Source organism: Candoia aspera, chromosome 2 (genome assembly GCF_035149785.1).
Source record: "Candoia aspera isolate rCanAsp1 chromosome 2, rCanAsp1.hap2, whole genome shotgun sequence".
Lineage (NCBI taxonomy): Eukaryota > Metazoa > Chordata > Lepidosauria > Squamata > Boidae > Candoia > Candoia aspera.
In genome coordinates, this window is record NC_086154.1 from 171639881 (window position 1) to 171654306 (window position 14426).

Below are 14426 nucleotides of genomic sequence, written 5' to 3' on the forward strand. Positions count from 1 at the left end.
GGAAGATGAGACCCCCAGGTCGGAAGATGGTCAAAATGCTACTGGGGAGGAACAGAGGATGAGTTCAACTAGCCCCAGACGTGATGACGCAGCTAGCTCAAAGCTGAAAGGACGGCTAGCGGCTGACGGTGCTGGTGGTGAACGGCAAATCCGATGTTCTAAGGATCAACACACCACTGGAACCTGGAATGTAAGATCTATGAGCCAGGGCAAATTGGATGTGGTTATTGGTGAGATGTCAAGATTAAAGATCGACATTTTGGGCGTCAGCAATGGACTGGAATGGGCCACTTCACATCAAATGACCACCAGATCTACTACTGTGGACAAGAGGACCACAGAAGAAATGGAGTAGCCTTCATAATTAATAGTAAAGTGGCTAAAGCAGTGCTTGGATACAATCCAAAAAACAATAGAATGATTTCAGTTCGAATTCAGGGCAAGCCATCTAACATCACAGTGATCCAAATATACGCCCCAACCACAGATGCTGAAGAAGCTGAAGTAGAGCAGTTCTATGAGGATCTGCAGCACCTACTGGACAACACGCCTAAAAGAGATGTTGTTTTCATCACAGGAGACTGGAATGCTAAGGTGGGCAGTCAAATGAGACCTGGAATTACAGGTAAGCATGGCCTGGGAGAACAAAACGAAGCAGGACATAGGCTGATAGAATTTTGCCAAGACAACTCACTCTGCATAACAAACACTCTCTTCCAACAACCTAAGAGACAGCTTTATACATGGACTTCACCAGATGGACAACACCAAAATCAGATTGACTACATCCTTTGCAGCCAAAGGTGGCGGACATCTATACAGTCGGTAAAAAGAAGACCTGGAGCTGACTGTAGCTCAGATCACGAACTTCTTCTTGCACAATTTAGGATCAGTCTAAAGAGATTAGGGAAGACCCACAGATCAGCTAGATATGAGCTCACTAATATTGCTAAGGAATATGCAGTGGAGGTAAAGAATCGATTTAAGGGACTGGACTTCAGTAGATAGGGTCCCGGAAGAACTATGAACAGAAGTTCGCAACATTGTTCAGGAGGCGGCAACAAAATACATCCCAAAGAAAGAGAAAACCAAGAAGGCAAAATGGCTGTCTGCTGAGACACTAGAAGTAGCCCAAGAAAGAAGGAAAGCAAAAGGCAACAGTGATAGGGGGAGATATGCCCAATTAAATGCAGAATTCCAGAGGTTAGCCAGAAGAGATATGGAATTATTTTTAAACAAGCAGTGCGTGGAAGTGGAAGAAGACAATAGAATAGGAAGGACAAGAGACTTCTTCCAGAAAATTAGAAACATCGGAGGTAAATTCCAGGCCAAAATGGGTATGATCAAAAACAAAGATGGCAAGGACCTAACAGAAAAAGAAGAGATCAAGAAAAGGTGGCAAGAATATACGGAAGTCCTGTATAGGGAGGATAACAATATCGGGGATAGCTTTGGTGGTGTAGTCAGTGAGCTAGAGCCAGACATCCTGAAGAGTGAGGTTGAGTGGGCCTTAAGAAGCATTGCTAATAACAAGGCAGCAGGAGACAACAGTATCCCAGCTGAACTGTTCAAAATCTTGCAAGATGATGCTGTCAAGGTAATGCATGCTATATGCCAGCAAATTTGGAAAACACAAGAATGGCCATCAGATTGGAAAAAAATCAACTTATATCCTCATACCAAAAAAGGGAAACACTAAAGAATGTTCAAACTATCAAACAGTGGCACTCATTTCACATGCCAGTAAGGTAATGCTCAAGATCCTGCAAGGTAGACTTCAGCAATTCATGGAGTGAAAATTGGGTTTAGCTGGGTTTAGAAAAGGCAGAGGAACTCGGGACCAAATTGCCAATATCTGCTGGATAATGGAAAAAGCCAGGGAGTTTCAGAAAAACATCTATTTCTGTTTTATTGACTATTCTAAAGCCTTTGACTGTGTGGACCAGAACAAATTGTGGCAAGTCCTTAGCGATACGGGGATACCAAGTCATCTTGTCTGCTTCCTGAGGAATCTGTATAACGACCAAGTAGCAACAGTAAGAACAGACCACGAAACAATGGACTGGTTTAAGATTGGGAAAGGAGTACGGTAGGGTTGTATACTCTCATCCTACCTATTCAACTTGTACACAGAACACATCATGCGACGTGCTGGGCTTGAGGAATCCAAGGCTGGAGTTAAAATCACTGGAAGAAACATTAACAATCCCAGATATGCAGGTGATACCACTCTGATGGCTGAAAGTGAAGAGTCACTGAGGAGCCTTATGATGAAGGTGAAAGAAGGAAGTGCAAAAGCTGGCTTGCAGCTAAACCTCAAAAAAAACCAAGATTTTGCAACCAGCTTGATTGAGAACTGGCAAATAGAGGGAGAAAACGTAGAGGCAATGAAAGACTTTGTCTTTCTAGGTGCAAAGATTACTGCAGATGCTGACTGCAGTCAGGAAATCAGAAGACGCTTAATCCTTGGGAGAAGAGCAATGACAAATCTCGATAAAATAGTTAAGAGCAGAGACATCACACTGACAACAAAGGTCCACATAGTTAAAACAATGGTATTCCCAGTAGTAACATGGCTGCGAGAGCTGGACCATAAGGAAGGCTGAGTGAAGGAAGATAGGTGCTTTGGAACTGTGGTGTTGGAGGAAAATTCTGAGAGTGCCTTGGACTGCAAGAAGATCAAACCAGTCCATCCTCCAGGAAATAAAGCCAGACTGCTCACTTGAGGGAATGATATTAAAGGCAAAACTGAAATACTTTGGCCACATAATGAGAAGACAGGACACCCTGGAGAAGATGCTGATGCTAGGAAGAGTGGAAGGCAAAAGGAAGAGGGACCGACCAAGGGCAAGATGGGTAGATGATATTCGAGAGGTGACAGACTCGTCCCTGGGGGAGCTGGGGGTGTTGACCGACAGGAAGCTCTGGCGTGGGCTGGTCCATGAAGTCACGAAGAGTCGGAAGCGACTGAACGAATAAACAACAAATTTTACCACAATGTCATGTACTCTGTTTTTCTATTTCTTCTTGATACAGAACTGATTCTTCATTAAAAATTAATCTTCTGCCTTTTTTTCCCTAATGCATGTTCAAAAATGTATAATGCATTAAAAAAGCATCCATCCAGGTAGACCCACTGAGGTAGCAGATAGTGGTTGATAGCAAATTGATTTTCTGTGGCAGCTGGTCCTGTGCAGTTATTCCCATCCTCCTGGTAGTTTATCTTTTCCGAAGACAAGATTTGTGTGTGTTCCTCAGCTTATGGGGTGAAGGCTGGTATGTTCCTGGAAATGGAATTGGCATGGCATACGTTTAATATTTAAAATGTAATATGTGAACAGTATAATTTACCCTCAAGCCTTTCTGCAAAATCAAATGGAGGACAAAAACTTTCTTCCTCCAATTTAAACATTTTCAGTCTTTAAATAAAATGAAATGCATAAAAACACATACTGGCGTTTATTTCATACTCAACAGAATAGCTTCCCTTAAAATAAAAACCCATTGATATCTAATATTGTTTTCTGCCTGTCTTGATGGTTAATTTTGCACATATAGCATATTCCAAATTGAGGTAAGGACTGAAGAGTTACTTTCATAGTTTCCTTCACCATCCTATAGTACTAAGCATGAACAGCTCCAGAGTCGTCCTTAAGAGTTTCCTTTTGGACTTTACCTATAATCTTCAGCGTGTGAGCCCTGGCCAGGCAAATACAAATGAAGAGAATAACTGTTGAAGGTTGAGTTAGATGTGACATCAAGATGGTTCAGAACTAAATTCTCTTGATATCACTGATCTGCTGTTTGTTGACCCCATAACTCTGGGTGGGCAACCTTTTGGAGACTAGGGACAGTGCTTTGAGGGAATCTGAGGGTCTTGGCAGCATTTTGCAGCAAAGAAAAATTGGTCATCAATTACTGGAATAACAAAGGCTCTACTAAGAGGCATGCTAACTGCTCTCACAATTGGCATATAAATGGTATCCATATTAATGATAGCATCCGTAGTAATGGTATCCAGTCAAGGACTTTAAAAATAAAGGTATTTTTTTCTAATAATCTTACAGCTAGGAAGGAACAAAGAAAAGATAAAATTGTTGAGCTCAAAATACCTCTAATGTATAACTTGGTGGCAATAATTTTGTTCTGGCTGCACTAAAATTATTCAGGACTATGAGTCGAGCCTTATGCCCTGTGGAACACAATCTGGCACTTACATCAACAATAATACAAGAGCCTTTAGGTAATTGAATCCAAATCTTAAGAATTATGCTTCACATTCCCCATGATGCATCAAATTCACTTCCACTTTTGGAATCTGCCCTTCCTTTCACAGAGGATCATATGAGGTCTTGCTAATTAAAGTACTGGCTAAAATTAATCTTTTTGGAAGGAATGTTGGCCAACATAAACCTAGATGATAAAAGTGTTTCATCTCAGAAGAAAGGCCTTATATTATGGTGGTGTCTTATAACCATGGCCTTATATTATGGTGGTGTCTTACTGCAGTTCTTGATGATCCTGGGATTTGGGAGAGCCACTTTAGAGATAAAGCAGTGAATCCTTGACCACAAAAGTAAAAGTAAGCTTTCTATTATTATAATGGTGGCTTCTGTTGTATAGTTTTAACATCTGGCTCCTTTGATAACATCCTCTCTGTCTCACATAGGAGAGCATTCTCACTGGTTAGACAGACTGGTGTTCGCCATCCCTGGTTCTAGAGAGAAAGTTTAATAACATTCCATCTGAAGGTTGCCTGTGCCCCCAGTGAGGCAGCTGAGACAGTGCTGCATGTCCTCTGCATCAAGCCTGGCATTCTGAATTAATAGGTCCCTTACTGGCTCATTGTTTAAATCATCCAGAAGAGATGAATGGATTGGTCTCCAGACATAACAAAAACAGTTGCCCGGTTTTGTGCACTTGTGAATGCTGTAAGAGGTCTCTGCTGGAACACTGGAAATATTTATTTGTTGATTTATTCCTGCCTAGACCTAGTTCGTTCATTTTATTAATCGCCTGATCCTTAGTATATTAACTCTTCATTTGCTTTTATGGTTCTGGTGGATTTTGCCTTTTGTTGTAATAAACTAATAGGAATAAATCTTATGTCTACGCAATTCCCCCCCAAGGATCTTTGTTGCAGGTGTCACTGGATGTCAGAGGATTAAAGAGAGTAACTATGTCAATTAAAAAAACAACATTTGGACTCCCAGTGGTTGAAGGTTGTATTAGAATTGGGGTCTGGTTGAGTTCCCAGGCTTCTATTTTCCTGTCCCTTCTCATAAATGATTATAGATGGGCTTTGAACTCTACAATATATTGGTTGGTTCTCTTTTATTCACTGTCCCCTTTCTTTTCCAGGGTAATTCAAACAGCATTGCTTCTGTGGATGTTTCAGCTGGTTTTGTTGGACTTAACGACTATGTAGAAATCCCTGCCATTTTCCTTACTGCACTTGCAACGTACTCAGGGCCTCTGCTGTGGGCCATTCATCTGCTGTGTTATTTGAGCTCTGAAGTGAACAGGTAAACTTTTTCTGCCAATCGTTCCTATCTTAGGCAAGATAATCCTAGGCAGCTCACAATAACATTAAATGAAAGCAGAATAAATAAAACTAGCCACCCCCACAACAACACCATGTATCACACACAAAGCACCACAACATCACACAGACTGCCCATGCCCTGATATTTTCTGGGCTCACTTCTGTCCTAGCCCAAAGCCTGGGTGATGAGCCAGGTCTTCTCCACCTCCCAAAAGGCTGATACTGTAGGATGAGGGTTTATTAATGGCTTATAAATAGTCTCATATGTTAAATTTTATCATTTCTCTATGCCGAGAGCTAACAGGTCTGTGTTGCTGTGAGCTAGCCACATAAGAGGTGCCTTAAAAGATGTGTGGTTACATGTCTGGTCTCAACCTTGTTGTGGATGAAATAATAAATCAGTGGTCTGGGGAGAAGAATTGGCAGTAAACAGGAAGACTCTGTCCATTGATTTTTTTGAAGCGTCTGTCCAGGAAAAGCTCTTACAAAGAAATGATTTGAGGAAATGGGAATTCGTGGAGGAGAAAATTGGTTGGCAGGGGAATATTCCTGCTTACTGATTCTCTTCCTTGAAATGCTCACTCAGGTCCCTATTTTAGCATCCCAAGTAGCTAGCTTATGGCAGAGGAGGAGAGCTCACTGGAGGACAAAAGGGATCCAGGAATATTTAAAACTACATATAAAAGTAGCCAGGGATTCCTTCAAGCACTGGAGCCCAGTTGGCTATTCTATTCCCTTGTCTCCCTTCCTCTGGAAAGGCAGTAGGGAGTGGGCTTACTGCAGTGGTAGCTGCTATAATTTTATACATTCAGTTCAGATAGATATGAAGGATTTACTGCTGAATCTAATAATATCGATTGCTGATCCCAAAGCTTTCTCATCAACATATTTTGCCTTAAGTTCTTTTATCTGGGGAAGAAAAAGGGGGTGTATATAAACCACTTAAAAATTGGCTATGGCAAGAGAGAAAGGGTTTAATTTTATTTCAGTCCGAGACCAGGGATGTCTCTATTAAGATGGAACCAAAGGGGTGTGTGTGTGTGTGTGTATAATTTTTAGTATTTATATCATATCTTTGTTCTTAAAGTAGTAAAGTATTAGCCAGATTTATTTGAAGAAAATAATGTTCCAGCAGTATATGGCACAACTGCAGTGCAGTCTTATACTTCCTTTTCTGACTTAGTGTGTTCAGCAAGATTTATTGTATTCCCTGAGATTTCCATTTGAGTAGAAAGTGATTTACATAATTTATATATACACTTTCAGCATAAATTTATATTTCCAATGTAGCTATCAAACTAGTCAGAAACAATAAAGATTCTAAAGATACATTTAAAAAAAATTGTAATAGACAAATAACAAAGAAAGCAGTTCTGACTTCATAGTATAAAGTTTTTCAAAAACTAGCAGTTCTGAAAAATTTGGGATAATGTAAGTGTTGTGCTTGATGCCTAAATGATGGCAATGATGCTATCAGGCAAGTCTTTCTGGGAAGATGTTCTATAAAGCCTTGGAAATTTTGCAGGCTTCCTGTCCACTGTTGCTGCATATTGCACATCATATCATGGTAGCTTCCAGTGTAAGGCCTTGGATTGATGGGCAGATTAAGGCTGGAAAAGGAGTCCAACTAATGTCTAGACTCTAAGCATTGAAAGGCTTTAAATGTTGAAACCCACACTTGGAGTTGAAGCTGATTTTTTGGAAGCCAATAGTTGCTAGAAGCCAATAGTTTCAATACAGGCAAGATAGGATACTAATTCCTGGTAAAACTCTAGCTAGTGTGTCCTGGTCTATCAACAGTTTGCTTACTGCTGCCACTGAGCGGGCAGTAATTTTCTGTTTCATTCTCTGGTCTGAGATAATCATGACCAGACTCTGTTTACTAAACTTTACGCTCAGTAACTTCATATTTACATGTGAGGAGCTAGATGGGAGAGAGAGGTTGAAATTGAACTCAAGCAAGATGGAGTGTCTGTATACATCGGGGTCCTCTTTCGGCCTCAGTGGTTAATCTGGATGGGAAGGCATTGTCCCTGCAAGAGTGGTCCATGACTTCGGACTTGTGGCTTATGCTAGAGCAACAAGTGAAGGCCATGGCCAGGGAAGCCTTTGCCCAGCTTCAGCTGGTGTGTCAGTTGTGGCCTTTCCTTGAATGAGAAGACCTTGCAGCAGTGATTCATGCCCTCATTGCCATCCATCTTGACTACTGCAATGTGCTCTGCATGGGGCTGCCTTTAAAAACCATCTGAAGCCTTAGTTGGTACAGATTACAGCTGCCCAGATGCTCACCAGCAGTTATCACTAGGAGCATGACACCTGTATGGTATAATGTAAGCTCTACAGTGGTTGTCTGTTAGCTTCTGGATGCACTTTAAAGTGCTGGTGTTAACCTATAAAGCATTTTATGGTGTGGTGCTAGGCTATGTACAGGACCACATTTCCCTATGGAAGTTGGCCCAAACTGTTAGAAATGCATCGGGAGAAGCAGCTGATCATTCCCCACTTTCTGGAGGTCAGATTGAGGAATGTCATCTTGTGAGGCCCAGGAAGTGTGCCTTCTTGGTGATAGCTCCTGACTCTAGAATGATATCCCCCCAGAGATGTATGTTACTCCCATCCTACTGATTTGACTTTTTTTTTTTTTTTTGCAGATGGTTAAAAACCTCATTGTTCTTCCAGGCCTTGGGTTAGGATGGTGGTGGAGCCCCTTAGGCGTATTCTTTTGGTCTTTTTGTATTATGGAGTTAGTCTTTCAGTGGTTGTGTTCCCTTCTTTGATATATGTTGTTCTCTTTTAAAATTCTCTTTTAATTGCGAGCTGCCCAGAGTTGTTGCAGAGTTGGATGCCATCGAAATAGGATTAAGTAAATAATAAATCTCCTGTATGAAAGCTGGATGATTTCAAGTGCTGTTGAAAAATCCTGTAGAATGTACAGAGTTGGCTTTCCCCTTTTGCTTGGAACAGGTCATCTCTCATAGCAACCAAGGCAATTTATTTTCAGATCCAGGCTACAGTCCAGATTGAAATGGACCCATGTATATCTCAGGACACTACCACACCACCAGCATTTTAAATCTCCAAACCCTTGGAGTTGTACTCATGCCACTCTGTGAGTGCCCTCGCTGTTGATGTTGAGGGTTTAGCCATCATTCCCTCCAGCTCTCTCTAGCTGGCTAATGGAGCGTGCAAAAATCCTCCCCACTTTTTTGTTGTCTTACCACAAGGAAAAGAAAGGGCAAAATTGCTCCTCAGATCCCCCAGGCAGGAGGATAGGAGAACAGGGCCTTGCCTATAGGAACAAAGGGGAAGATGAGGCTGGTCAGGGTGAGTTCCCACTAATGGGACACTAACCACTGTTACACAGCTCTGGACCAAACAGTGAAATACAGTCTTCAACGGTTGCCTCTGGAGTAGCAGCTGAGCTGGAAGTTTAGACTTGGCTGCTGGAGATTTCCCCAAGATTAATGGTGTCATGGAGACATGGAGATCTTGAATTGGTGCACTTTGTATCTGTGAAAGAGGCCTTGGAGAGCCTTGCAACAACACCGTTTGTTAGTCATTCTGTACCCCGCATTACACAAAATGAGTGAGTTGCCTATAGGAGAAATGATATTGTTTTGTAGGATTTCTGGTTCATAGTTCAGGCTCTCTACTACACTAGCTATATCTAATAATTTTATTCTCTACTTTCAAAAACAAGAGTATAAGATTTCACCTTGAATCACTGCAGATTACAACGGCTCCCTTTTTCCTTATAATGCCTGACCCAAAAGCAGAGCTGGACTTTTCACTTTATTGCTTGGTATTAAATAATTTTTATTTTAGGCTTACAGCAACTTTTTCCTGCTTATATGCTTCCCATTAAATCTCAGGACTTGTATACTTAGTGACACATTATTTGGTTTACCAAATGCTTTGGCATTTCATCTCTGCAGACCTACTGAGCGCCTACTGTGCATCAAAAAGATTGCCTATGTGCCTGTAATTCTCTTTTGCATTACAAAACCCGCAGCATCTTTCCCCTCCTCCAGGCTTTTGTTAAACTTAATAAGCTATTCTCTGTGCAGTATGCAATTCCAGTTTTAGCTGCAAAGCCTGCATAAGTATGCCCTGCCAGGACGCAGAAGCTGTGGTGTCACAGTCCCATAGCAGCTGCGACTATGGAATCACGAAATATTTATTCATTATGGTGTCAGTGCTTCTCATATAGATGAGCATGTGCAGGACCTCATTAGCTCACTTGGGTTCAGCAGTAGGCTAAAATTGGCAGGGGAGGAAACCTGTACTCAAACACAGTATTGAAAAGGCTTCATTTCACTTATCCAGTTGCAGCAGATACTCTATTTTTTTCCTACCCCACCCCATACCAGGCAATTGGAAGGGAGATGTTTACTCTGATTCTGAGAGCTGAGGCAATAAAATGCATACATTTCATAAATGCTTTTTAGAGTCATAGCTTAGCTAGTAAATGTTTTAAATAACCAAAAATGTATTTCTTGTATCTAGCACTAACTTATCTTCTAGATATGAAAGGTGAGGAAATAGAATATTGATCTAATTCGACAAGTAAAAATGTTAAGGTTAGTTGTCTAAATCCATGTGCTGTTGTACACACTGGTTGTCTCTGCCTAGTTTGTAACACGCATCTATCGTCCTAACAGCCAGGAACCACGCTGAGACAAGGAACAGGTCTCTAGTGTTTTATTGTTGCTACATAACAGGGAATCCTAACAAACTGAAGAAGCGTGGGAAAAACCCAGACATATAAACCCCAAAGACTAAGGCGGGCCCGATCTGTGTCTCTTGGAATGGCTACCTAATTTCTCAGTGCTACGCATGCGCTTTACAGCCTGGATGGGAGCCCCCTGCTCGCCATCCTTACTCCTGACATCTGTATTCAGATGCCTTTGTCCTAAGGTCCAGTTAGTGGCTGGTCATTGGTGACAAGCTCTACAAATGTGTATGGAATTGAAGGGCTGAAGTCATTGTTTCTATTAACTGTTCATTTTGAGTATACTGATGGGAGAGCAGGATCACCAAGAACAAAGAGTATGAATAGCATATGCTATCAACCCTTGAAGAGCCAGTTGGCAGCAGACCAGTGTCCAGCAGAGAGCCAAGCCAAGTGGAAGCTGAATGGTGAAAACTTTGTGCCAGCTCAGATGGTCACAATCTTGACGATTTAGCCTTCATTAGTGAAATAGGGTGAATGTATCTTTGCCAATTATACTGAGGGGTTTTGCTCTCATAACCCTTTTGAGGGTTTTATGGTTTGTTTGGACTTTTCCAGTTTGGCCTTGAATATTAATTAAAAATCTTATCCAGTAATCTTGCATGAAATCTTCCTGGTAATATGTGTAGAATAGCACTACACCCTTCAAGTTTAAATTCCAATGCTGCTTTATTTAAAGGGCTTAGGTAAACAGGGAAAATGCACAGTAGCCTTTTCGTGCAAATACCAAAATGGCTTAATAAATCTTAACTTGCCTTGCACCATCCCTAAAAATGGTTTGTTTAGTATAGCAAACAGTGGTGGAAGGAAGGCCAGAGCAGGGCAACCTGAATAGAGAAAAGGCTAAGACAAAAATGGGAGATGAATAGTGTTGTCGATTCTAATACCTAGATAGATTTTTTTTAAAAAAGAGGGTGGGGTGAATCAAAAGAGGTGTTACCATAAAGTGTCACATTCCAGACATTAACATTTTCTTCATTTACAGTTTGCAAAATCAATTTGGGAACATTCTAAAGTCTACATGTTTGCTTTTTTATATAATTACTTCCCCCAGATTAAGCAGTCAGTCTTCTCAGAGGTCATGGTGATGCTTTTGCAGGGAAAGTCTCTGATCATGTGAAAAACACTGGGAAGCGTTTGTTTCACTCTGCTGGGGGGAGAGGTCACCTGTCAAATATACAGGTAGTCCTCAGCTTACAACCATTAGTTTAGCAACTGTCCTCACATTTATGACCTTCTCAGGTCTGTAAAGCAAAGGAAAGCTGAAGTAAGAGCAAAAGCACAATCACTGTTTCACTTAGCAACTGCTTCACTTAATGACTGAATTGCCAGCCCCAATTGTGGTTGCTAATTGAGGACTATCTGTACCATATAAGATAAGCCTTGAGGTTCATGCAGCATAAGGTCTCCATAGTTTTAAGGAGAGACAAAATTCACCCCAAGCATATCCTTACTTGAGACTGTTAGCTACTGCCCAGCTCTTGAAGGAAAGGGAATCAGCTGGGGTAGATTTCTATCCCTATCCTGAGATGTCAGATTTCGGTACTTTGCAAACTTCTGTCTTCTGAGTCTATGGAAATACTAAAGATCTCCCATTGTCTTGCTCCTTGTTTCTGTACCTTGGCTTTTCAAGAGTACAGTGGAACCCAGGAAGTTTCCATCTTCTGTTTACTGCAGAGACTCTTTTTGACCAATGATTTTTAAATGAATATAAAGATTACCACAGGACTCAAATGTGAACAATTTGTGTTTTGTGCAGGAATCCTGCAGCAATGGGGCATGGCTGCTTCTGTTATGCACTGTTACGTTCCATCCCAGTTGCAGTATACATTATTCTGATCACAGGACTGCGATACCATCTCTTTATCTGGAGTGTCTTTTCACCAAAACTCCTCTACGAGGGGGTGCATACCTTCATCACAGCAGCTGTGTGTGCCTTCTTCACAGTGGTGGATCACCATCGGTGCAAAGACTGAAACCACTGGTCAGGCAGACTTTTACTTAATTTCTAGCAAGCGACTGAATTTTTACAATGGAATGAGAATTCTTGCTGCTAGATTCCCAATGAACTTTAAAAATTACTGTTGGTTTGTTGGAGTATTTTCTTATTTGTTTTTCTTAGCAAGCAGATTTCATATCTTGGCTATGGTGTAACAAAACCATCCTGAAGTGGCACTTGAAATGTAACTGGCTGGGAAAGTAAATGCCAGGGTCAACTTTGTTGGGTGAACATTGCACAATCTCCTGTTCCCCTTGCAGTGTTGGATCTTGTGCCTTCCTGAACTTGGAATCCTTAAACTGGGATTTGAAGCTGGTTGAACTTTGGCTATGCTGGAATGTAACTAGGTTTAACTACAATTAAAAATCCATTCTGATCATTTCAGTACGAGTAAAGGTGGTGGTGTCCTTAATGTTAGTCCCACATGATCGCAGGGTCCACTTGGTTTTGTACTGTGCTTTGCCTAGGTCCAATGAAGCTTTCAATGTGTGATGTAATAAGAGCTTTCATTTATCAGCCAGCCTGTTGCAGAGCCTGACTCTGATTAGGGCTGGGAGGGAGGGGCTCAAAGTCAACCAGCAAGCTTCCATGCTTAAGCAAGGACTAGAACCTGGGTCTTCCTGCTCCTAGTCCAGCACCTTAACCATTACACCTGCTGGCACGCACTTTGGTTAGGTTAAAATAATCAGTGCATATTGGCAGTAGAGAGGGAAAAGAGCACAGTCCACTCTTAATTGGAGTAGAGATAGCACCCCGGTGTCATCCGGATGGATGTGGCTTTGCATGTTAGAACAGGCGTGCCTCTGAAGTTCTCCCATGTTTTCAGTTCTTTGTACTGCAGTGGTTCTTACTGAATGGAAGTCTTCCAAACCACAATGATTTTAAAGGTGAGATTTTCTGTCTGCCACCAGAGTTGTATGTACCATTTTATTTATTAAAGTTCCTTATTTCTCTTTCCTAAATATTAATCCAAGTAAATGTTCAGGTCTGTATCAGTTTTTTCCCAAAAGTTGAGCAGTGATGCCTGCAGAAAAGCTTTTGAAACTATGAAAGAGCATATTCTGATTGCTTTTCCTTTTTAGTTAAATGGGAGCCCAAAATTCAAAGTGAAACAGTTTCTGAAATTGATTTGCAAGTTTGGGGACTCTAATATATTTATCTGAATGAAGGATTCATATACGAACACTTTTGCAGTGGGGTTGGGGTGGTGTTTTAATGCTCCCCCCCATTAATTTTTGCTTCCCAATACCATAAAACCATACTTATAATGTCTCCCCATAACCCAAGATTTATCTTGAGAAAGATGGTGGAAATGATAAGGTTCATTGTTCAAAGGCAGGAGATGGCTTGTTGGAGGGAAGCTGTGTCTTCCAAAGCTAGATCCTTGTTTCAGGCTGAGGGGGATCAAGGCAATGCAGCATCATGTCTCCAACCTTAAGAGCAGGTCCCAAACTTGGGTGGGAGTGGGAGTGTGCAATGCATCTTAATGTGTCACTTCCCCCAAATCAGCTGCCTGCTTTTTTTCCCTCTCTCTCACTCTCTCTTTTGGTATGTCCTGAATAGGGCAGCCCACAAGCTGTTGAAAACTAGTGATTATATACAGGTAATATACCCATAGCAGTTATATGAGTGTAGCTTAAAGAGTTGCCTATAGTTTGCTTTGATTATATTCCTGAAACGGTAGTCCAAGAATCTGAAAGAGGTCTGTCAAGGTACAACTGCTGTCATATCTAAAAATGTGTATGCAATTTCTTATGAGTGTTAATGGAAAGTTTTGTAGGCAAAAGCTCCTAATTGCATTATTTTATACCTGAAACTTGGCATGGAAATGTTATGCATTACATGTGTAATATATATGTTATTTCCTTCCTGTCAAAGAATGTCAATACACCTGCAGCTGACAACCAACTTTGTGTAAAATAAGAATTACAAAGTCCAGGTTTTTAAAAAGGAGTTATATTTATATGCAGTTTATGATAAATTGGTATCTCCAGAGTGAGACTATATTTTGGTATTCTTCATGTTTACAAATTTATACATCACTGAATATGGCTGATTTGGGAAGCTAAGCAGGCTTAGGCCTGATTAGTATTTGGATGGAGAACCACCTGAGAATTCCAGGGCTGTTGGAACACTGGAAAGTTTAAAAA

The 14426-nt window shown here is 41.1% G+C and overlaps 1 protein-coding gene across 1 annotated transcript in view; it reads left to right on the forward strand.

Moving 5' to 3' along the window:
• Positions 1-13238, forward strand: part of PIGG (phosphatidylinositol glycan anchor biosynthesis class G (EMM blood group)) — a 75863-nt gene extending 62625 nt beyond the window's left edge. Inside the window, exons 12-13 of the mRNA XM_063294879.1 lie at positions 5362-5525; positions 12037-13238. Of these exons, the coding sequence (XP_063150949.1) occupies positions 5362-5525; positions 12037-12253 (381 nt within the window). The 3' untranslated portion in view covers positions 12254-13238. The remainder of the gene's footprint in view (positions 1-5361; positions 5526-12036) is intronic.
• Positions 13239-14426: the final 1188 nt, after the last annotated feature.